This window comes from Cyphomyrmex costatus, unplaced genomic scaffold (genome assembly GCF_001594065.2).
Source record: "Cyphomyrmex costatus isolate MS0001 unplaced genomic scaffold, Ccosl1.0 scaffold565, whole genome shotgun sequence".
Taxonomy (NCBI): domain Eukaryota; kingdom Metazoa; phylum Arthropoda; class Insecta; order Hymenoptera; family Formicidae; genus Cyphomyrmex; species Cyphomyrmex costatus.
The window spans coordinates 566,315-591,639 of NW_017279836.1; the positions used below are offsets into that span (position 1 = coordinate 566,315).

Here is a 25,325-nt window from a genome sequence, read left to right on the forward strand (position 1 = left end):
ATATATGCTTCTATATACTCGACTAAACTTTTTATTCTGTTTATCGAATACGAGACTTATCTGCTTTTCATGTAAAGCTGCAAGAAATTGCTGTGCAATAATTTTAATCGTTGATATTTACTTCAAATTCAGTTTTAGATTCTCTATATACAGGGTGCATGCAAAAATACAGCGGATAGCGCAGAAAAAAATACATACAATAGATTTTAATTTGTTTTAAATTAACGGAATTACTTGTATTTAAAAACTTAGAACTTTAACTTCGATTTTATACGGAATTTGATATATTTTATGAAAATATTATTAGAAATGCGAAAAAATAAGTTTCATAATTTTTTAATATTGTGTACCTGGAGCACACATATTAAGGAGTAGTCTCTCTTTACACATTTTATTTATTTGTAATGAACATTAGTCTTAAAGACCACGTTCAGCAGAATACTTATCTTGCAACTGTTGGAATGTAGAAAAAACTTTATGGTTGTCACAAATGAAAATAATATTTTTTGTCTATCAGTACAATTTAGTTATAAGAACCATAGTAACAGCTTATAACTGTTAAGATATCTCATATAATTATCTTAATCTTATTATAGTTCTTATAATTAAATTGTATTGATGAGCGAAAAATATTATTTTCGGTTGTGACAACCATAGCGTTTTTTTTTTCATGAAATTTTCTTTGTGCTAATTATATCTTTAGATCTAAAGGAATAGTTGTATCACAGCGAAGAAACTCGACAGTTGCAAAATAAACATTCTGCTAAACGCGGCAAAAGTCTAAATAATTATATAAAATAATATCAATAACACATAAGTCAAGATTATAGAAATTTGTATATTATTGCTCAATATTTTAATGTATCTGATATATAATGCGCATATCTCTTAAAATTGGATTAAAAAGTCAGGAATACTTTATATGTAACAGGACAATTCAAATAGTTTCAAATATTAGAAAGTTACATAGTTATGATCAATACATTACATAATACTCCAAATTGATAAAATGATACATAAATAATATATAGAAGAAAGATTTTTGATATACATGATCTTTTTTTTAGCATAACAAATAAAAATCACGTATTTCTTATATTCGCTAATTTTATTTTGCAGTACCCTGCTTTTAGATTGGCTCATTTGGAATTATAACTATTGATTTCTTGCAATGTTTATCGAAGATGTATGTGTAGCATAAAAAGCGATTTTTAATATCATATTTATTTCATAAACAGTACGACGCAATCAAATAAAGATACTATCGTTCTTCGCACTGTGATCCGAACTCCATCATTAGTACAGTTAAAATCTTTGCATGTAATGAGAGAGAAAGTTAATTGTGTCAGCTTTTCAAACAAGAATATTTAAAAAAAAAGTGCCTTGAGACATTAACGTGCAGACGGGACCTAAATTAAAGAATACAGCAGAATAAGCTGTAGGTCGGAGTGAGGCCAGGACACTTCTCTAGTTCATAAGTTCTAGAAGTACTGTATTAAAGAATAATAAATTAAAGTAACCGATAGAGAGAAGAGACGAAAAAGCTGTTCCTTTGCTCTTTATAGGATATGAGTCGTAACTTCTTTGTAATGAATATTTACCACACGTATATTCTCTCCGTAGTTTTTATATAATAAATAAATTATATAAATATATATAATAGTAGCGGCGGCGAGTCTTACGATAAAACATCACACATATACGCTTAAGTCTTGATATTGTATAAACTGATAAGAGGTAAGATAACTATAATTGGTGCTTTAATATACGGATGAAGTTTTTAGAAACTTCATTATTAAACTGAAAATGTAGTCTCTATTGTATCTGTCATTTATTTATTTATCCAAGACCTTTATTTCTGGAGTTTACAGTATGTTTGTAGATTAGCATTTAACTCTCTTACATCTGTCTATAATTGAATATATTTAATAAACAACAAAATATATGCAATCATATAGTAGTTTGGAATTCACACACACACACAATCGTAGATTATTCTTTAAGTAGAATAAAATCAGAGTTCAGAAAAATCGCAATATTAAATTTTGTTATGGCATAATTTCAACATGTAATTAAAATGTAAGCGACAAAAAATTTTTTTCACACTTGTATAGATACACTATCATCATTTTTTATTTCTATTTTCACTAGTGATTATATAAATAACTATTATGAATTCCAAAATGTCTACAGATTGGAAAGATATATATATATATATATATACATAAATATATATATATATGGTGTTATCTAAATATTCGATTTATACATCAATATAAGAGCAAATAGAAAAAAAAAGTATCGGTGGCACATTTTAACACACTTCGTTATATAAGTATTTCTGTGATTCTTGCATGTATCAATTTTTCTAAACTACATTGAGATATGCTCAATTATTTTATATAGACTCTGTACAAGCGTGACGTTCAAAATATACTTTCCAATATTTCTAGTAATTACGAAGTATATAATAACAAATTAAAAAATTTTGTAGCACATAATAAATCTCACGATTGTATTGTATCTCGTAATTGTTAGTGACTGTAAGGTTTGTACTTGTACATATAAAGCAAACCAATCTTTTCGCTTAATGTGAAATAAATTCTAACTTTTCCCATAAAAAAGAAGACATCAAATCGTTATTTTTACATATATCAGAAAGAGAACTGTTCTGTTGGGTGTAAAAATATGCTGTTTGCGAAAATCCAAACGAAATATTTCCAGTTTTGTAACAGCCTTATATTCCATTCTCAGTCAAAATACATAAGTTACTTGTACATATACTTAAATGAAAAGCAGATTTTGATAGATGCTACGGTGAATCATTATGAAAATAGGTTGCGCCTCTTAGAAAATAAATATTTCATAAATTAAGATACCTATAAAAATCGCAAAACAAGTTTAAAATTCAGGATCCAAAAACATTTCAATTTCGGGTCCAGAATCGTAAATGGAACACAATTAAATCACATCGTAACATCTATTATCTCTCTGCCAAATGTCAAACTATAATTCTATCAGCCCCTCAACACTGCACTTTAAATTCACTAAAATAATGCCATGGCCAATAAACATTCTTGGTAATTTATCGAAAACAATGAACGATGCATTCCAATCGCCCGGGTTGTTTATGCTAAGAAAAAAATATATCTCCAATTAAATGTATATAGGCCTGGCAAGACATAAAGAAAGTAAATATGTTAATGTTATCACGCAAGTGACAATGAGGACACTATGCGGTCCTATATTCATTCCATAGTTTTGGATCTTTTCACCTACAGTGAGTCCTTGGAGAAGCGTGTACAGTATTGATGGTGAGGCACTGTATCACTTGAGACACCGTTCAAAATAATAAGATCCTACGTAACCACCTCTCATCGCTTTCGTTACATTTTGTTCAAAAACCCTTCTGTTGTTTTGTAAAACTTCAGCCGCATCCTTATTTAACGGATCCTCAGGATTTGGTTCCTGTTGAAACATTTAGTTCTTTTAGTACAAATAATAAAAAATAAACAAATTAAAAATATAATATATATAGAAGAAGGAGAAAGAGTCAGTAAAACAAATTTAAATTTAAATGATGACAATCATACAAAGAAGTTTAAATAGTACAAAGTTTAATATAAATATAAATAATACAGACGTTTCGACTCCGATCGGGTCATTTTCATCATTATTTATTGAAGACAAGATTGATATTATCTTACTATCGAGTAACTTTTTAATGACTGACTTGAATTTTATTTATATACAACATTAACATAGGATATGAAGACGATGAAAAATTATATATTTATATTACAAAATCTTCTTTTACGAACATAACTTTAATATAATTTTTACTATTACATTGAAAATGACCCGATCGAAGTCAAAACGTCTGTGCATTATTTATATTTATATTCATATATAATATATAACTTTGTATTATTTAAACTTCTTTGTATGAGTGTCATCATTTAAATTTAAATTTGTTTTACTGACTCTTTGCCCTTAAAAATATATATATATATTTTTTTTTTTGTTTTTATACTCATAGAGCCTTATAATTTGTATTATTTAAAAATATTAGAAATATTATTATACTAAAAGTAAAATTCTATATATATTGAATTTTTTTTTATAATAATAAGAATCTCATAAAGTTATACATATATTAGACTGTTCGGAAAGTTAATTTTCAATTTTTTAGCTCAAAATAGTATATTGTACTGTGTGATTTAAAAAATTAGAGATTATACCATTCGATACAGCAGAGTTTCAGCTTTAAGAATTTGATTTCTTAATTATGGTACAATAATTTTTAACGGAGTAATTAAAATCAAAATGTTCTTTTACTTAATTCGTGAATAATTTAGGAACAAAAAATCGTCGGAACATTAAAAAAAAACGATTTCGTAGAGAAAGTTTCATGGTTTCACGATAGTCAAGAATTTTTGCAAATTTTTTTTGGTCACGTGAAAGACCCACAAAGTGAAAAGAAAATTTTACATCTTTTTCAACTCGTAGTTTTTTTATGTTTATTTTTAAAAATTACCAAACTCAAAAAAACTAAAAAAATATAGTATAACCTTTTGAAAAAAATAGATTTTACAAGCTTAAAAACCCTTTTCAATTTAAATTTCGTTCATTTTTTACGAAGATTTTGTATACACAATTTTAAGCTAAAAAATTGAAACAAACTTTCTGAAAAATCTAACGTGTGTGTGCGTGCGTATGTATAAAATATATATATATATATATAAAATATATATATATATATAGTGACTGCCAAAAGTTTCCAACATTAATTTTACAATTTTTGGGTCAATCTCTTTTTCAGTTTATATTATAAATAAAAATTCTTGAACATAAATAAAGGTCATTTGTCAAAGTAGATGCCTAATGATATTTTTGTGCGAATTTACAATTTCTAGTTCTATTAAATTTCTTGTTATAATCAATCAACTTAAGAGCACAATATTTTTTAAATATTTTAAATACTATTGTATTATAAAATATAATAGATACTTATATACTAGATATTTATTTATAAAGACTTTATGTGAACAATATAACTTTGTTGGCCAGAAATTTTTGGCAGCAGCTGTATGTATAACTACACGTATTTACAAGTACAGGTATTCATAGCTTGTTCTTATCTTAACCATCATAATTAATGTTTTAAGACGTTCTGTAATTGGTTTATGACATCTTAAGACTATTTAAGACTGTCTTAAATATAAAAACTGACTATAAATACTGTTCTTAGAATTTCATGCAACGTAATATCATAATGTAATAATACAGTTAAAAATTATTGGGCACTTAATTATTTTCATTTATCTAGAATTTTTTTATCTACATTGTTACTTGACTATTGGCATTATACACAAATTTGAAGGATGCTTAAAACAAAATCATTTACAGCAAACTCCATAATTCAATGTTTGAGCTAAGTTTTAAATAATAGTTAATAAGGTGTTTTAATATTTTTGGTTAGCGCTCTATATACATCTATCTATCTATCTATCTGTATTATAGCAATATAGCTTTTATTTGCAAAACATTGTAAACTGGTAATAATATCAGAAATGATAACGAATAAACATACTAGAAAGAGATACTGGAGACCATAAACGATGGAATTGATTGTGAGGACGGGCTTCCAGTCCTCTCGCAAGATATTGAGGCACACATTACCATCCAAATCAATATTAGGATGATAAACTTGAGTCTCGCACTTCACCTTGGGTGGTTCATGTGGATAATTGGGCCCAACTTTGAAACTAAATACAAACCTACCACCTTTGTAAAATCCCTGAAACAATTAATAAACTTTCAGATTATTGAGATATAACAAAATTAATGTCGATGTTAAAAGAACCTACCATGTTAATTATCTAAACACCAAGAATAATCTAGATTTCTGAGTAGACGACAAAAGTAACACTGATCTAATTGAGTGTAAGGACTATATGGTGCTCTGGAACAAACGTTTACTTACTTCATCTGGGCAGATGATCAATTTAAAGCTTAGCAAATCGTCGGGATCCGGGAATTCCGTGCCGCACGTTTTCGGGAGATTCAGTTCGTTTATGTCTAGAAAAAAAAAGGAGCACTAGGTAAGAGAAAAAACGGACACGCAGGAAGCGCACAACGTGGCTCAACAGCATTGCTTCAAACCTTTCGTGATCCTCAGCTGTGCTGCGGACGCCTTCTTCTGGGTACCAGCCTTGGGTGACTCGCCATCTTTTTTCGCTTGTTTCAACGAGAATAATTTAATCATAATTAAATCGCACGTTTGACGCCGACGCGGACTGACATACAAGTGTCACAGGCACAGGCCGCGTTCGCGCGGACGGCATACAAAAGTTAAATCCTGGAGAACCGACGATCTTCTGACACTACAGAATCAATCGTACGGTTGGTCTCCCAACTACACTCGCACGCAACCACGCACCATAGGCGGCGCAGCGGCTAGTGGTCACGTGGACGGACAGTTATGGGCGCACTAATGACACTGCGCTGTGGATGGTACAATTCTTCTTTGTCACGCGTCGGTCATTTTTTTTCTAACGGGAATCCCTTTAACCGGCGAGGTCGGTAATGCTAGCTAGCCTTCTTACCGACGGAACCTCTCGCGGCGCTAAGAGGTTCGTATTCTCTCCGAGACGGCACTACTGGCGTCGTCATTTGCGCGCGGGCAGCGGGCTGCTTTTTGGTGAATTTTGCAGAGGTGTAGCGTAAAAGTGTCTCTACATAATTCGTAAAGAAAACACATAAGTTGCGTATTTAAAAAATCATCCATTTTGCATATATATTTTTTTTAAAGCAACTATGTGTTTCTTTACACCATTTGATTTATCTCATTATATTCTGTTCACAAAAATATTAATTAAGGTACGATAATCAAAAAGTCAACAGTTTACGAGCTATTTAACATTTTGTGTCAATATGTACCAAAATAAAATAATGTAAAATATCTCGTAAACTATATTGGTTTTTTGGTATTTCTACCTTAATACTTTTATATGCAAAATAATATTAGAGGAATCACGTTATCTAAAAAAAAAAATTATATAATTCCATTTAAAAAATTAAAGTTGACCTTCACGTAACCTTCAGAGGACTATCCAAGGTTAAATCTTATGTCCCTCTTCGAGTCAAACAACTTTTGTCTGAAATAATCGCGTGGAAGTTTTAAAATGGGACACCCTGTATACATATATTTTAAACCTGTTTTAGGGAATGGAAGAATTACTTTTACAGTTACTTTTTATAACAATGTTGCAATTTTTTATGACTGTAATGATAACTATAACTATAAACGCTTAAGAGGTTAAAATGATTTTAGCCTCTGAAGCGTTTAGTTAGTTATTATTACTGCACAGTCATAAAAAATTGCAACATCGTTACCACATTGTTATAAAAAGTAACTGTAAAAGTAACTCTTCCATTCCCTGCCTATAATTTTATTCTGCAATTTCGGGTGCCTTATAATTAATGTTCATTGCGTAAGCCGCGGACGGTGTTTTCGCGCTCTTTTATGATAACGTATACATTCAAATTCATCGCGAGTGATATTTAATTATTCAACTTCTCCGTCCGCAGATGCATGTTTGAATTTTGACATTCACGTAAGTTCAAATTGCATTCGTTCAGCTGTGGAATATAGCTATGTATTTATAGAATGTTTTAACGGGATTACGAGTGTCTTGTATGAGTAAAGTATATCTATATTTGATTGCAAGCGTTTCGCGGTTCTGCCTTCATGTGATTCGCCGTCTTTGGGAGGAACTTGCGTACTGCGCATGTTCGCAGCATGATTTTCGTCGTAAATAAATTTCTGCATCATCTCTAACGATTCACTGGGCTTTTTCAGTTAGTTTAATTGCTACTGGCGTTATTTGCGTCGCGTGATACGATGCTGCGTTCGATTTAATAATTCTGTGTACAGCGTGGCTCAATTTGTCATTTTAATTGGTAATTTTATTTACAGTCATCGAACTAGACTGCCGTGTGAGATAACACGATTATACGCGCCGTGCCGCGCCGTGCATGTTTATAAGTTCTCAACGACAGTATGAATACGCGCAAACGAACTAGCGGCACGACTGGTATTTTAACTTAGGATAACACGACAGCAGAATGACGTATCGAAAAACGTCACTTTTGAATAATACCTCAGTTTGAGAGGATCCACTATCGATCGGAGTACTGTCACTTGAATGGGCAACTCCAATGCCAAAAGAAACTATCATAATCAGCAGAGGTATGATAGTCAGGTGGGTATTGTTTAGACACACTTTAGACTCATATCCTAACCTACAATAAAGAATTTATGTCCTCCCGATAAATATCAACCAGCAATAACATTACATCAATAACATAATTGCTCGTTTAACAAGATGAATATAATATATGTGTTTTACATAACAATTACGTTATTAAATAAAAACTTGTAATATTAATATAATGTTATTGTTGGTCGAATTTACTTAAAAAGAATTATGTCCTGATACATTTGCTGTGCGTTTGTATGACGTTATAATTAAATATATATTTTTTGCGTGAAAGACAATGTTATTCATTTACAGTACAGTCTCAGTGATTTGCTTGGTGGAAGCTGCGTCAATAATACAACAGCACAGGCTTCTAACGATGAAGGGAGATCATTGTCCCGTGCTTCTCACAGAAGGTAATACGAGTTAGCATTATTACTAGACTTTGTGATCTATAGAATTTCTATACATATTAAGTATCATGATTACAAGAACTAAATTTGTACTTATTTATTCTTCAGTTGGACCAAAGGCACTACACAAGATATTCATGGATCTTCCAAAACAGTATGGCCCATTTTACGTTCTCAGTCAATGTTCCTACCAGAATTTCCAGTCAAAGAGATACCTCTGAAAACAGGATATGTCTTCTTAGATGTAATAGCTAAGGGTGCTTACGGCAAAGTATATAAGATGCAAAAGCAAGAAACTAGTCAGATCTTTGCACTGAAGGTGATTAGCAAAGCCATGATTGTGGCAGAAAATTGTGTCAGACAAGCTAAAGAGGAGGTACGTCTACATCTGAGACAATGCAGCTTTGATAAATATATTTATTTGACATAATATATAATAGATTTGATGTTTCATACTTAGGCAGCGATACTGAGAATGGTTGGGCATCATCCTTTCATAGTGAATTCTGTCCATAGATGGCAAGGCAGGAAGACGTTGTATATATGTATGTTTCTGTTATTACAATATTTAAATTTTAATGTAATCCTAAACAGACTGACAAACGTAAATAATATTACAGTAATGCATTACATTTCTGGAGGAGAATTATTTTCACTAGTCAATGAGTATGGCTGTTTGCCTGAGAAAGTAGTTAGGATATATGTGGCTGAAATTGCCTTAGCTATAGGTAAGAATAATTTCAATAATCAGTAACGTATGTACAAGATTCACGAATAATTTCAATTATCAGCAATATACAAAATTCGGTATCTCTGTATTTTATACAAAAACATGTGTTTATTTAGATTTTCTACACAACGCTGGTATAGTACACAGAGATCTGAAAACAACTAATATTCTACTTGATGAAGATGGCCATGCTGTGATTATCGACTTTGGTCTGGCCAAGTGGTTGCATCGCACAGAACGAACAAACACATTCTGTGGAACACCTCAATATATGGGTAAGAAGATGTTATATATAACAATATATAATTATAATAGCACACATACGTTTATTATTTTACTTCTTTGCTACGTCAACATAACTCAGAAAATTAAGTTTTCCAGAAAATGAGTTTAAATGTTTTTATTCATTAAAATTTTGGAGTATTAATCTTAAAATGTAATTTTAACGTAATAATTGATTGTGAAGGAATAGTATATGTTTCTTTCTTTTATATTTTCATTCTTTCTCTGTAAACAATTAAAAAACGACAATGTTAAGTTATATTGTTATAGCGAATGAGTGATATATGCAATTTGCTTAAAGTGATAAATTTTAATTGATTATTAATTGATTAACAATATAATTAATTGATTAACAATATAAATTATATAATTGATTAACAATATAAAATATAAAATGAAAATACGCTTCTATTTTGTCATACTGAAGCGAATCTTTTATCATGATTTTTCAGCGCCGGAAATCTTAAAGAAGGAATATTATGGACAGGAAGTCGATTGGTGGTCTCTGGGTGTGTTAGCCTGTGTTTTACTTACAAATAAGGTATGTGATATGTTTCAAGTATATATTTTTATTTTGCTTTGTCACAATTATCATTCAACGATACATCGTGAATCTATCGTTTTAAGTGTACCGATACATATCATTGCATTAGAAGGAGACAACATCACAAGACTCCGTGGCGCAACGGTAGCGCGTCTGACTCCAGATCAGAAGGTTGCGTGTTCAAATCACGTCGGGGTCAAGGCATTTTTTTTTTGTTTTTTAATTATTTTCTTTAGCTAAATAGAGTTAAGAAATGTAACAAAAATTAATTAGTTTATCATTAATTATTTTTTTATATCATTTATTTTGTAAATAGTTGACTATCCGTTTTATCTCAAACTATATTGTAATATTACAACGTAAAACTTGTGCTTTTGTATATTTAAAATAAGAAGTCACGAACTGACATTTAAATGATATTAAAAACAATTATAAAAAAAATATCGCCCCCGGGTGGGCTCGAACCACCAACCTTTCGGTTAACAGCCGAACGCGCTAGCCGATTGCGCCACGGAGGCATTTAGTTGTACGTCCCTTATATGTGCACTTTCCGCTTATTCTCTATTTCTCGCAAAATTATTATTTCCAAATATTAATTAAAAATTTAAGTGAATTAAATTTTAAGTCTTAAAGGGAAAAAAATACAAAATACAAATTGCATAAGTTAATTTTGCATTTATACAGACATTTCGTCTTAATAAATTTTGTTTATAAATAAGTAATGTTACTCTGCAATAATCTAGCGCTAAATAATATCAGTTTGTACTTATTTTAAATTAATCTTTAGAATGCGGATGGGTCTGTTTTTTAAATCTTGTAATTTTTTAGTAAGATTTATTATAATTATTTATATTCTTTATCTTAAAACATGACATTGTCTTACTGTTACTATAGTAACTCCTCGTCCGTCTGCTATTCCAATATTTAATAATTTCAATATTTAATAAATAGACAAATATAATACAATAAAAATAGAAAAGCGCCTTCTTAGTATAGCGCCCTTGTTCTATAAAAATTAATTAAATAGCTCTCTGATAGAACATTGCATTCAACCATTCTTTAAAATTTTACAAGAAATATAAAAAGAAATACATGGAGTCTATGTTTGCACAAACAACATTTTTTTATTAAAAATATTACTTTTTTATAAAAATGATGGTTGCGGAATTTTTCCAGAGAGTCTTTTAATTTCGGGGATATTTAATATTGAACGGTAAGAATGCAGGACCATATTTTACATGAAATGTAAAGAACAATAATAATGAAACAATCTCCGCGTGACGAGTTACAAAATTCTTTTTGTCACTCTTTTTCTTTCTTCTATGCCTTGACATTTCGCTGGGTGTACTCACCTTATGCAGTCTTGTTTATGCCTACCTACCCAGTGTATCGCAGTGCGATCGAGATGCTCGCTCGCCCTTTGATGAATCGATGCACCAAGGGAAAATGTCGGCTTACACCGATGCGACATTCGCGAGCAGTTACGTGACTCAGGCTCTTATGAAAGTGCATTCTTCATGGATAGCCGATTCGTTATGGAATTGCATTTGCGAGAATAGAAAGGTATCGGCTGTGACGCCGTAAATCCGCGATCGCCTCTCTTATTGTTAGTGGTGGTTTATTGCACCCTTAATACTTATACAATTAGTGGGATTTATTGCGTTTTCTATGCATTATGAGAAACTGAACGATTCTTCTGCTAAGTGTTAGATACTTTAATTATTTATGATGAATTATAACTTATCTGTGAAAATATTATAAAATACGATGCATACATATTTTCCCTTCTAATGACATTTTCAATTGTGCTGTGTATGCTGTGTATACATATAATTATCTTTATTTATTTATCTGAAAAAAGACTACACGGTTCTATACTATCAATTAAAATTTTGCCTTAAAAATCGATAAGCTCTCTGTAATTAATAATTTTGTACGTAAATGTAATTAATAATGATACCATGGACAACTCTTTGGCTAACTTAAATTGTCCATCATGAATGATAATTATAATCTATCTCTGAAGATATAAAATATATATACAATATGCATATCTTCTTTATTAATAATAAAACTTTAGCTAATAGAAGGGTTCTTGAATTCAAAGTCATACTTAAATTGTCTACGATAAATGATAATTATATATAATCTATCTCTCTTTGAATATATATTTAAAAAAAATACCATACCACACATATCTTCCTTTCTAAAGACATTTTCATTTATGATATGTACATAATTATGTATTTCTTTTATATTTGAAAGGAAGCTAGACATTTTTACGATCGTCTAAAAAAATTGATATAAGCTTTTCATAATTAATAATTCTATGCGTAAATGTAATTAATAACGAGACTCTGAACAGTTCTTGAACTCGAAGCCAGATACTTAAATTGTTGACGATGAATGATAATCTATCTCTGATTTGAAACTACTACTATAAAATACGATAGATATATATATGTATATATTTTCCTTTTAATTACGTTTTCATTTACAATATATATAGTTATTTCTTTATTTATATGAAGGAAAGTCAGTCCGTTTTTATATTATCAATTAAAATTTGCCTAAAAAAAATTAATAAGGTTTCTATTATAATTAATATGTTATTCTCTTATAATTATATCGAGTAAATATGTATGTACTCGATAGCAAAATCCCATATCTTAATGGAATGCAATTTTCGACGAAACATCTATGAAATCCAATGAAAGACACGTTTTATTTGATCTTATTGCGTAACGTAAACGATTTGTAGGTAAAGTGGTCACAGTAAAGGGTTAAGGGTCGTAAATTAAGGGGTTATTATCATTTACTCAATTCGCTGCCGGTGCGCGCTCGTTGTGCCTTGTTATTTCGTGTTAGAGAAGTGCGAAGATGTTTATCGGCTGGCGGAAGCCCTCGATTATCGTATCTGACACGGTACGTATGTACGTACATTGTGTACGTACTCTGTGCACGCTGTCGAGAACGACTAAGTGCTACTTCGTGAGTCACTCGTTAACTTATTACAACCGCGACGTTGATCCTCGTCGTTTCTGTGATGCTGAAGCACGTTGTGATTGACAAATCGCTGCTTATCACATCTAATATTATCACACGGACCTTTGCAAATCGCATAATTTATCAGCGAGCGATTTACGCAGTGATGTGCCACTTGCACTCCTCTTCTCGCGTCCGTTCTGTTATCTTTTTACAGACGTTATCATTCACAGACGTATCATTTGTTTTCTAAATATCTTGCAAATCTCTACTACTGCTTCGTGCGATCGTAACCGAGTGAAACTGTACTTTACATTGCAACTCGCGGAAGCGACTTATAATAACTGTAGTCTAGAGCTTTGAAAAGATGAGTAATTTGAGCATGAAACTTTAGGTATACACTGTTATATTGTTATGTTTCAGTATTCTTAACTCAATATATCTAAGTCATACTGTTATATGTACAGATGTACTGTTATATATGAAAGAAGCAATAGCAATCCCTTAATTAAATAACATTTTGTTATTTTTATGTGTGTTATCTTGGTTTCAAAGTAAACGTCCATATTAACGTATGCACATAGTGAATAATAAATTAAATTTGAATCACGCTTTATACATTTTTTCAAATTTGAAGTTGTTCAAGTTCATTGGTTAGTTTAAATTAACGACATATCGAGTAGGATCAGTTGGCAACCTATAGAGATGATTAAAATGACTTGAATTGGTATAATTTGATATAAATTTAACAGTATATTAATGATATTTAGATATTATGAAAGATATTACGTATTGTGGAAGAAAGTTATGTACGATTGTGTACAATACCGATTTCAGAAGTCTATTTTCGTTTCAATATATCGCTTGAAAAGTATCTCCGCAAAAACTCAGTAGAATCCCGTAATTATTACTGTAAAATTCTATACTTTTGTATATATTATTAAAACCTGAAACTCGAACTTGCAGCTCGTGAACGAGCAAGAACGATCCATAGATGGGCGGTTGGTAGTAACACGAGACCGTCGGGGAATTCACAATAATAATAATAATTATTATTATAACGATGATGATAGCAATAATACAAATAATAATATTAATAATAATAGTGGTACTGGTACTAAATCGTAATAATAATCAATAATAATAATGACACATGTATCTCTAAAAAGAAGACAGAGAGAGTCGAACTACTTAATATTATAGTTTATCGGGATGAGCTTATCGGGTGTGTAGTGGTGTGTCATTCTCGGATGGGACACAGAAGGGTGGGGGTTTCATAAAGGGAATGAAAGATATTGATCGGGGAAAGGGGAGCAGAGTTCGTCCCCGCGGACAGATCGCGATGTCCACCGGGACGAACGGGAATGCCAGGTCGGAGCCAGGCCGAGCCAGCATCCTGTGTGTTGGATTGCCGTGTGTTCTCCGTCTGCCGTCTGTACCGGGACGTCAGATCACGGGTGTCGATCACCACGTATCGAAGGTATCACCACGTACGATCGATACACGGTGTCGTTCACTCCGCGTGTCGCAGCATCCGGTAACACGCGATTATCCTGCGCTCCCGGAGATGCGCTACCGAGATCGTAGTGCGCCGTCGAATATCGGATAACTCTATCCAATAGAAAGATCGATGGAGTCGATGGGGTCGCTCTTTCGCACTCTCTCTTTCTCTCTCTTTCTCTCTCTCTCTCTCTCTCTCTCTCTCTCTCTCCCCCTCTCTCGCCCTCTTTCTTTATTTTTCTCTCTCCTCTCTCTTTCTCTCTCATTCGTACTGTGCAGTATTTTCACACTTTCTGGATTTATCGCTGAGAGTGCTTCTTATTCTGTCATTCTTATTCTCGCTCTTTCACAACATACACACGTATGCACACACGTACACACACACACGCACACATACATCTTTCTTTCTCGCTTCCGCTCCTGTTTTCTCGCAACGAACTCGTGCCCACGTCCCGGTGGCTAGAGACATCGATGCCTGAGATCGTCCCGAGGAACACTTCCCTTCTTTCTTCTTCTCCTCGAGATGATGCTGCTGCTGCTGTTGCTGCCGCGCTGCTGAGGTTACTCATCAATCAAACCCTCCCCGTGCCGAGATTTACTGCTCGGGTTTCGGGAGCAATTCCCCCAGCTTCGGTTTGGCATTCTTTTGCTCTTCGGAAGACTTTTCCTCCTCGCTGCTCTTGGTGTCCTCCTTGCTGTCCTCGGAGGATTTCTCTTCGGAGGAATCGTCAGAGCGTTCCTTCACCTCTTTAGCAGGTTCCTGTTGTTGCTGTTGTGGTTGCTGCTGGGCCAGCTGCTGTTGCTGCTGTTGCTCTTCAGCGGCCGGAAGGTCCGACTTGGCCTGAGATTGTTCCGGTGCTTCCGCCGCATCTCGCTTAATCTGGCTAGACTCCTGAGGCTGCGCGGGCTGTTGTTCCTTAGCCGCTTCCGCTTGCTGGATAGGAGAGTCGGCGCTCTTCGGTTCCTTCTCAGCTTCCTTCTCAGAAGCTATTTCAGCTGCCTTCTCCTCGCTTTTGACTGGTTCCTCGACCTTGACAGCTGGCTGCTCTGCGGGTGCTGTCTCCAGCTGCTCGCTTTTTTCAATCTTCTCGCTCTTCTCAGCTGGTTTTGGCTCTTCTACCGGTGCGGCTGCTTGCGCTACGCTTTGCTCGGCTTCAGCGGCGGGAGCGGATTTTTCCTGCGGTTGAGGAGCAGCAGGTTCCTGAGCGGCGGGGGCTGCTGCAGCTGCGGCGGGAGCTGCTGCAGCGCCGGTGGCGGGCGCAGCAGATTCCTCGGCATCACGGGTCACACGGTCGGGCTTGTCATCGACCTTGGCGTGGGCAAGCGAGTGACCCTCAGATTCCTTCGGTTGTTCGGCTTTCGTTTCAATCTTCTTCTCCTCGGTAGCGGCAACTGCGGGAATTTCCTCTTCTTTCTTCGCAGTTGGCTGCGCTGGCTCCTCCAACTTTTTCTCCTCTTTTGGCTCTTCGTTAACAGTGATCTTTTTCTCAGCAGCATCGTCAGCGCGCTTCTCGATGGCTACTGGCTTCTCGGCCGCAGGTTCGACCGCCTCCGCGCTTTTACCTTCGACGGCTATGTTTTCCTCCTGAAAAGAAGCATATCATTGCAGAGATTAGAGGATGAAGCTTAACTTAAGAATGGTACAAAAGAAAAATAAGATGAAAAAAATTAAAGAGAATTACTTAATCAGGAGAATAAGAAACCTACTTTCTTTTCGGATGGGATTTCAATCGGTTGTTCCTGCGACACGGGCTGTACAGACTCCTTTGTTTCGGATGCTGCTTCCTTGAGGGTCTCTGGCTCTTGTTTCTTCTCGGTGGCCAACACTTTCGGCTCTTCCTTCTCTTCGAGGACTTCCTCAGAGGACTTGGGCTGCGCTTGAGCTTCCGCGGACACTGCTGCTTTCGATTGCTGTGGCTGCAACGGCTCGTCCTGCTTTGCCTCGGTCGGCTGGGCTTCGTCGTTAGCAGATTCACTGCTCCTCACGGCAGATTGGTCAACCGCAGCGGGTTGCTCAGCCGCTGGTTGTGCTGGCTGGCTAGCCGCTGCAGGTTCCGCGGATACACTGCTCTGCACGGCCGTCTCCGCCGCCTTCAAGGAGATTGCGGGCTTATCCTCAATTGGCTGCGGAAGATGGCCCTCGTGATGATCAGCTACTGGCATGGCAGCGATCATTTTCAGCCCCAAGAGGCATACCATCATCACAGTGAATTTTATCATTGTGATATCTGTAAAAGGATATTCAATATCAATAATTCAATAATAATATGCTTGTTGCTTAAACATTACATTGTAGCATTGATGAAATCGTAACTCAATTCTGTTAACTGTTGAATTAAATTACTATAGAAATTGCAGAAAAAGTATTTAATTGATGGCTTCAAAGATATCTTTAAATACAAATATCTAGCAATAAGTCTATTTGTGATTGCAGAAATCATCTTAAGGTTTCACTTTCTCAATTAACTTTATAACTAGTTGCGCGTATTTTTATGTTAATCTTCTGAGGACTGGCATGTTTTTATTTTAAGAGCTAGAACTTTTTTGTTAATGTCATGGGGTTGAGTGGCGAAAAAGATGGCGCCACTGTCGAGTCCTTAAAGGGGCCTCCGGTCCTCCAAATATTCATTACGTTAACCAAAATAACAAAAAAAAACGATCACTGCATGACAGTGACATCGGGAAATAGATATTTTGTTTTTGTATACATTCGTAATTAAAATTATAAAAATTATTATTGGTTATAGATGACTTATATAGGGGAAGGCAGGGCAAAGCGGAAGGAAAAGGCAAAGAAAATATATGGCAGTAAAATGTTTAAATACTTATTTCGATATCTGAACGTGCCGCGGTCGGGACCTTAAATATGCGTACGAGTCGCTATCTTATTTTGTAAGATAGCGATTTGTAAAGCCCCTCGGATATTTGATACATGATATTTTCCGCTTTGCCCTCTCCTTCCATTTTGCCCTCTCTTCTCCTAATATATATAATATGCGTGTCACAATTAAGATTAAAAATTATCATGAATATTACAATTATTTTGTAGCTTTCTATATTTAACGAAATTCGTTCGGATCCATATTGAGGAAACATTGAGACGCGCAATCTTCTAGTTAGGCAAACGGACGTGAGGACAGGCTGTCAGCATGACAGCTCGCCCTGAATGGCCGAAATAAATGCATGAATGGACCCAGTTGTAGATCGCGAAAGGACAACAGCTATGATTGTTAATGAGAGAAGCACCGTAGAGAGAGAAAGAGAGGGCTTTGAGAGGAGCAACGGTAACGTTGTGCTGGATACCGTGAACACTACATCGGGATTGTCGCGAGAGAGAATCGGCAGGAAGGAGAGGGACGTGTGACATTGAACCTAATGCATCGAATAAGGCGAACATTATAGAACTAATGACAGGATGCGTGTCCCTCACGGTTGTTATGTGCTTGCATTTACGGCTTCTCCGCACGTTCAATTCCTCTCTCCGTAAAATGTAGAAAAAAATAGAGGTTATAGCGTCTCGCACGGATTTTTATTGTACACGAGGTGTATGAGACGTTAAGAATGGATCTCTCATGTACGTCTCATAGGAAGACTTGCATAAAATGTATTTAGTTCGAAAATCGCGAGTTTTTGAGTTACGCACGTGAGTAATTGAAAATAATGAATCTTATCAGTAACTCTTATAATTTTGAGCAGACCTTACTTTAACGAATATTACTCTCTAAAACTTTTATTTCTCTGGAGAGTGAAATCTCACTCTTAAAGAGATTGAAAATTGAGCCACTCTTTTTTCAAGACTAGCTCAATTCAATCTTTATTCTTTAGAGATCGTATTCCCAAAAATTTAGAGAGTAGATTTGCATTTATGAAACATATTGCTTCTGATAATGGATTTATGTCGTCAATATAAATTAATTTACAAAACCTTACTCTTTATTTCCCCCCCCCCCCTCATGAAGAATAAGAGTTGAACCGAAATTTAGGTTTATATTGATGAAAATGGACATTACATTGATAAGGTTCGCTTTGTGTTTTCTGCGAAGTGTATAGATAGATAATAGATTTACATTGCAAATTCTGTTTTGTGATGTTTGCGTCGCAAAATACAACGCGCGATAGCGAAACACTAGACTATTCTGCGTTCGCGAGTAGGTGTACGTGAAATAGGAGACAAACAACGCGGTATTTACGCGTCGTCGAGTTGGTGCGACTAGATCGGCATGCATTAAGTTCGAGTTAAGCGTAGTCACTCCGATAGAAGCAATCGCTTTTCCAATCAGGTCCGTCTTTCTGCGTAGCTATCGTCGATTAATCAATTCATCAATGAACTCGATGATCGAAATATTACATTATTATATCGCAGAAGATCACACTTAATTTTTAATTTCATTTTCAATCATGTCTCCTGGTGCTGATTAAGAATCGTGAAACAATACAGAAAAATTTTGCTGAAGTATCTAAAAATTCCGATACAAATCTGAAAATAATTTGTTTCGATCATTGATAATGTAATTATGTAGGATGCTTAAATTGATTGAAGAATGTTAAAACGTTTTGCAGCATTTTGCCATCAACGTTTAAGCTTCTACTATAATTATATTAATGATTCAACAAAATTATTTTCAGTTCAAATTCGTATCTAGCTAAATTTTTAGATAGCAGAACCGTTCTTTGCGTGTATTCCTAGAACAACTTCTTGATCATGTACGAATTGAAAATTCATAAGTCACATAGAAGTATAATAATTCTGCATTTAATTAGCTATAACTGGAAAAGTTGTGAGGCATATATTATTCTCGAGTCGCGTACGGAATAGTGATTCATTGCTCGAGAGCTGAGGCTGCGTTCGTCGTACGCCTTGTGAAAACCGTCCGGTTACGGCAAACCGGAATACACTGAGAGTCGAGAGGGATGGCGAGAAGTGGCGACAAAGACAGGAACAACGAGGCGTAGTTGCGGCGAACAGTGAACGGGGCGGGAGGCGGCAAAAGGATCCAGTTTTTATGGTAAGATCGAGAGAGAAGGGAGGGTTTCGCGTTTGGCAATGCAATTGCGGCCGGTGCAACTATTGCGTTCTTGCTGAAGCCGACCGTCTTTTCACTGTAATATTGGCTGTATCGCCGAAATCGCTTCGGCGTCGTGACAGAAAGCGACAGAAATCGAAACTGCTCTCCCCTCTCGCTTTTGCCCAAGAATCGCAATGCGCTTTCGCGTGAAAGTGGGAGCTGTTCATATTGCAAACAGGGACTTCTTTTTATCTACAATTGCGTAAACTGATTTTGATCTCCATGGTAATTACATTAATTACCGTAACCGTTGTTGTTTGTTTTCGTAGATAAAATAGATAAATCTGTTCCTTTTATATGTCCATTTTCTATCAATGTAGATTAACTTTAATCTTGATTTATTTTTTATCTTTTTCTAGTTCTTAAAATTAGAAAAACATGAAAAATATGTTGAACCAAAGTTTTAAAGTCAATCTGCATTGATTGATTGCAACAGATTGATAAAAATGTTTGTTGATAGTTCATCTTTTTTCTTTTTTTCTCCAACATGGAAAAAAACAGGGAATAAATCTGCAAAAAATTCAGTTAAAAAATGGCCCTAGATTGTAATTTAACTATCCTCTGATAGCTTTCTGATTTAAAGTCTTAGTACTTATTCCTAACACTTCTTCCATTGTGCGCAGCCCCCAAGTCTCCAAATATTGTATTACGTGGAATTAATTAAGTTCATTGCGGATGTAATTACACCGGATGTACGACGGTGGTGCGTAGTCGCAATAAACTTAATTGCGGGCCAATTCAAGTACCATTGTCGTTGATTTATTGTTCGCGCATCACACGGACATGTCTGTTAATTATTTCCTACACTGCGGGTTACGCGAGGACGAATGACAGACGCGTGTTTATCATGTCTGTCGATGCAATCTTCTCTCATAGACATAGTAAGTATAGATAGACGGAGCATTGCCTCCTCTCTATTCTACGCTTATATTGCCTACATTGCTTCTCTTTTCTTTATTCTCCTTCTCTTTATTCTATGTCTATGAATCTTTCACTCTCCACGCAATCTTCGAAGGGAGGGAAAAAGAAAAGAGAGAAAAAGCAAAAGGAAATCTCGATAAGAATGACGCGCATTGATCGCACCGCGAATACAGATAAGTGCTCGGCGGCCAGGTCGATAGACGCAGGAAATGCCTGTGAAAGATGATGGACGCCGATTACCTCATCAAGATCATCAGAGGTGTAATAATGGTACTACACTTACAAAGAAGTGTCGCGCGCGCCGTCAAGCGCTGCAACGTCAATGATTGTAGCCTTCTACTCTTTTCTCTTTCTCTCTCTCTCTCTCTCTCTCTCTCTCTTTTAGCCTTTCATCTTTGCAGCCTTTTCTGATTGTGGTGTGTTGAAAGACCGGCGTTCGCTCATCTAATTTGAAACCGCGAAACTCTCCGTTTAATTCGTAATCGCAGGATCTTCACATAAGCGCAAAAGACACGAATTTTGCTCTTCTCTTGGATTCAAGCCTGTATGAATCTGCTTTATCGTGGCACACAAGATAGATTTTCGGGGATTCGCGGGGTTGTTTCTAAACAGAGATTCAGTGCACGTTTGACGTTCGTTGATTGCGAGATTTGTCAGGAAAGATGGTTGGCGACCTCGAGTCAACGTCGCGGCGCAGGTAATTCGCAGATTGACGGATTAAGCCGGCTAATTACGGGGCGGGAAGGAGCGCGCAGCGGTAGGGGGACGCGAAATTACGCAAACGCGCTCCTTGAGAAATCTACAAATTATGTGTATAACGACGACGGAGCGTGGCACGCGAGCGACGTGCGTTTCCTCGCTTTGACCTCTTCATTTCTCTTTATTAACCCTTTAACTGCGACGCACATCTAGCGAGAACTAGAATACTCTTGTAATGAAATTTTGAGTTTTTAACAGTAAGACGTGTTGCATATATTCTATGTAATTGCAATGCCTTTCTATCCTGTTCTTTCGCTGATAATTTAAAATAAAAAGATATTCTACGTGTGTATGAACGTCGCAAGAGAAGCTTGACATAAACTATGTAAAATATTATACGTTAGATATGTATTGAAAATTAATATATATTTTAAGAAGTAAAATATAAATGATAAGGAATACGATACATTCAATTAGTAATACATTAAATTTAATTAATACAAGACACTTTTATTCTTTTTATTTTGATTATTTTTGGTTCTTATGAATTTCTTTTTAATTAATTAAACTTTAAATATATATTCAAATACAAATAAAAAAAGATGTTTATACAATTTTTTAAGTCATTTCCTACACTCTAAAAAGCATAGGTGTAATTTCGATGACTGATGGTATGGATTTAATCCTGCTGTCTTGTTCACGTTTATTTAATCTAAAATGTAATTTATTTTCTTGAATTTTATTTAAAAACTTTTTGCTTCACTTGATGTGGATTTTGTCTGTTAATATAAAATCTTATTTTTATGAATTTTTTATATTTCCTAGAGTTTTTTAATCAAACTGACCTATACGAAACACGATCATATAAGTATAATAAATTTAAACAGAGATCAGCAGGGTTGACACCAGTAGTGTTAAATTTATGTAAGTAGACTACATCATGGTTAAATTTATATCATTAATGTTAAAATCACTTCCACGTTTTATTTAGAGTGTAGTTCGAGACGACAACTTAATGGAATGGATGCAATCCTTTCTGATAGCGCGCGAAGAGGAGGACATTTGTCGAAGCGTCGTTCGCTATTTCGAAAATCCGCATTCGCCGCACCTCGACTAATTGAACGAACGGATATAAGCGCCGACGGCGAACAATAGCATTATCGCGCGCGCTCCACTTTCAAAACTATCCCCGTCGCGGCGAAGCCGCGACTCGGCACCGAGTCCTACGCGTATTGCGAAAGAAATACTTATAGTTGCGAGAAAAATCTCCCGTGTACAAACGCGAAGCTAATAATCATGCCACGTCCAACCAACCGCGTCTATCGACCGCACATGTCACTGCGACTCGAGATTTTATCGAACGGTCTTGGTTATCGGTCCTCACCGGAATCTACGTACTCGTTTTGAAGCTGAGCTGCCGAGGGACAGATTTATATAGGGTTTAAAAAATAATAAATTGATGACGTGTCAGGAGTGAAGAGTTTCACTTAACGTTTATAGGTGATCGATTACCGGAGGGGGTACTCGCGGATTCGCACGATGCTAGTATCCAAGATCATTCGACGAAGAAACCCATGTTTTGATCGATCGACTAAAATATCAGGTCGTGTAATCCGTGATGGTCGACAGGCTCAATGTGGTTGCCTGTCGAAAGATCGTTTCTTCGGTCGAGGAGTAAGTGGAACTCTGCGAAAGAGAAATGGAACTGTGTACTCACGTATTTTTCTCTCCTCCGTGAACGTGGAACTCTTGCCAAGTCGAGTCGGCGTCGGGCACAGCGGGCGATCTCCTCTTCTTGGCTTGTCTCGCTCGTTGCCTCGCGGATCGGCTCTCACCGGTTCGCGCGAACTTCGCGGTCGATCGGAGAACGAAAGAACGCGGGGGAGGTTCTTGTCTCTGTCGCTCTCTTTCTCTCTTGTCTTCCCTCTCTTTTTTTTTTCTCGCGCGCGTGCGATTACGTTCGTTTGCAAAGGACCGTTGGCGATCGGGATGAAGGTTGGGTCGTGTGTCGAGATGGAATCGCTGGGGCCCCGCTTATATACCCATTTACCCACCCGTGCTGACGGCCAGGATCGTGCAAGGGGGCCCCGACCCTCCTCGCTGATCGAGCTACCGGGAGGGGCCCCTCTTTTAGTCTTCTCTTCGCCCTTCTTGGACTCTACCAACCTTATCTCCCTCCTCGTCCTACACCTTCTCTCTTTGTCTTCCTCCTACACCGCTTCTCGCATTTCTATCTCTCTTTCTTTCTCTTTTGCTCTTACTCGCTTCTGCCTGTTCTTGGCTTGCTCGCCGATTTCTTCGCTCCTTTCTGTTCCGGACCACGACTATGCCCGGCACTTCATGCCCGGTTCATCGAGATGATCTTCACGAACGGATTCATAACATGGCTCGTGTTGCTGACCCAATGGGATCACGCCTTGAGCGAGCTTAACCCTTTAACTGCCAACGTTGTACAGTACGTTCAGCTAGGAGCGGGAATTCCGTAATAGATGGCCGACTAAGACTTCCTATTATTACTTCATAGCCACTTGTACGTTTATCCCAATTTATATAGAATTAATTTATTTGTGTGTAATGTGCTTAATTGTCTAAAACATCAGTTAAAGGATTAAATTATTTATTGTAGTAAATGATAAAAATAATATTTATACAGTAATATATGAGGTTATTGTATTGTATGAAAAAAATTAAAAGTACATCATATTTTCTAAGAAGGAATGCCTGTGTCTTTTCTAGTCACAAAAAGATTAAAACTTATAATTATAGATACTAGTTATAGAATTCTTAACAAAACAGTTAGAACAGCAATTATCATATCTCGTATCATTATATTGATTGTAACCAAGAACCTTGAAATTTGCTGACACAGGGTTTTCTTATCAATTTCTTATACACAATAATTTAAAATTATTCAATTTTCTATGTATACAACAATTGTCCTTACTTTGCTATTGGTTACTGCGGACGCACCTGTACATCTGGCATGACGTGTTGCGTTTGTGTTTTAAAAGCATTCATTCGGAATCATTCAATATCGGAGCGGAAGTGTAATGCCAAAGCTACACAGGCTGTATGGAGCAACCTTGAATACATTTAAAAGGTTCAGTCAACATTTATCTTTCAATTCGATTAAAAAAGATTTAAAAAACCGCAAATAAGATTTTTAATATTGTAAATTTTCAATCGAGAAAATTATTAAGAAGAATGCACAGTTATATACCTTTGTAAACATGCAATGCTCTTCTTAAAAATGCTACTACTTATCTGTCAGTGCATTAGGTATCTAAGGTATCATTTTAAATGGAGAGCTCTATAAGTAATCCAACCTGTTGTCTTTAATAGTTTTTTCGATTAAATGTATTATCGGCGATATAATAGGTTGTTCTTCCTCTTCTTTTTAACTTGATTTGATAGATTTTTTTCAGGCAAACTTGTGTCAATTTTAACGTATGTATTTTTCTTTCATTTACAGCAAAGCTTCTTTCAATGAAAGTAAACGAATCTCGCACGTGCTCGACATGCCTAAATGACTGAAAGCGCACGATGAATGTCATTTTATTTTTAATTCTTACAGGAGGAAAACATGTTTTAAATATTTATATCGGAATTATTGAAACTTAAGAATTACAAATTTTATACACAAAATATTTCTTGACTCATAATTAATACACAAACTAAATCTTTTTATGTGTATATACAGAAAAAGAAGGATATAAACAATTTTTTTTATTTAGAATTTTCTACCTAAAGCTTAATTTGTTTGACTAAATATTATCGATTAAAGGAATAATTAAACATGACTTTCTCGTAGATATTTATAAGTGTAAATGTTTGCTGATTTGCATAGTGGATTTATTATGATTCGTGCCACGCCGCCGGAACGCTTGTGCATCATTTTACGCGTCGCGAATATGTTGCGAA

General features: G+C 35.4%; 3 protein-coding genes and 2 non-coding genes across 7 annotated transcripts in view; 2 read left to right on the plus strand and 3 right to left on the minus strand.

Annotated features, from left to right (window-relative positions):
- Window positions 1-2,931: 2,931 nt before the first annotated feature.
- Window positions 2,932-6,429, minus strand: UbcE2M (NEDD8-conjugating enzyme UbcE2M). 2 transcript variants are annotated; one of them, XM_018546571.1, is made up of 5 exons: window positions 6,166-6,429; window positions 5,987-6,081; window positions 5,594-5,800; window positions 3,280-3,468; window positions 2,932-3,133 (listed from the first exon to the last, which is right to left on the minus strand). In XM_018546571.1, the coding sequence occupies exons 1-4, from the start codon at window positions 6,266-6,268 to the stop codon at window positions 3,328-3,330; spliced, it is 546 nt and encodes a 181-aa protein (XP_018402073.1). In that variant the 5' UTR covers window positions 6,269-6,429; the 3' UTR covers window positions 2,932-3,133; window positions 3,280-3,327. The 2 variants fall into 2 exon arrangements, with proteins under 2 accessions (XP_018402073.1, XP_018402072.1); XM_018546570.1 differs by having other exon boundaries at window positions 2,932-3,468.
- A 1,369-nt stretch (window positions 6,430-7,798) lies between these two features.
- S6KL (ribosomal protein S6 kinase like) overlaps window positions 7,799-25,325 on the plus strand; it is a 65,512-nt gene continuing 47,985 nt past the window's right edge. The window contains exons 1-8 of one of the 2 annotated variants that reach the window (XM_018546588.1): window positions 7,799-7,863; window positions 7,982-8,267; window positions 8,580-8,680; window positions 8,786-9,053; window positions 9,138-9,222; window positions 9,298-9,405; window positions 9,524-9,682; window positions 10,142-10,230. In XM_018546588.1, the coding sequence (XP_018402090.1) occupies window positions 8,211-8,267; window positions 8,580-8,680; window positions 8,786-9,053; window positions 9,138-9,222; window positions 9,298-9,405; window positions 9,524-9,682; window positions 10,142-10,230 (867 nt within the window). In that variant the 5' untranslated portion in view covers window positions 7,799-7,863; window positions 7,982-8,210. Of the gene's footprint in view, window positions 8,268-8,579; window positions 8,681-8,785; window positions 9,054-9,137; window positions 9,223-9,297; window positions 9,406-9,523; window positions 9,683-10,141; window positions 10,231-25,325 lie in introns of both variants that reach the window. The other variant, XM_018546587.1, reaches the window with a different exon arrangement.
- TRNAW-CCA (transfer RNA tryptophan (anticodon CCA)) lies at window positions 10,361-10,432 on the plus strand. The gene has a single exon. It is a non-coding gene; the product is annotated as a tRNA-Trp (tRNA).
- On the minus strand, window positions 10,678-10,751 carry TRNAN-GUU (transfer RNA asparagine (anticodon GUU)). The gene has a single exon. It is a non-coding gene; the product is annotated as a tRNA-Asn (tRNA).
- Window positions 15,009-23,399, minus strand: bnb (bangles and beads). The gene is made up of 3 exons (XM_018546586.1): window positions 23,122-23,399; window positions 16,426-16,946; window positions 15,009-16,303 (listed from the first exon to the last, which is right to left on the minus strand). The coding sequence occupies exons 2-3, from the start codon at window positions 16,936-16,938 to the stop codon at window positions 15,314-15,316; spliced, it is 1,503 nt and encodes a 500-aa protein (XP_018402088.1). The 5' UTR covers window positions 16,939-16,946; window positions 23,122-23,399; the 3' UTR covers window positions 15,009-15,313.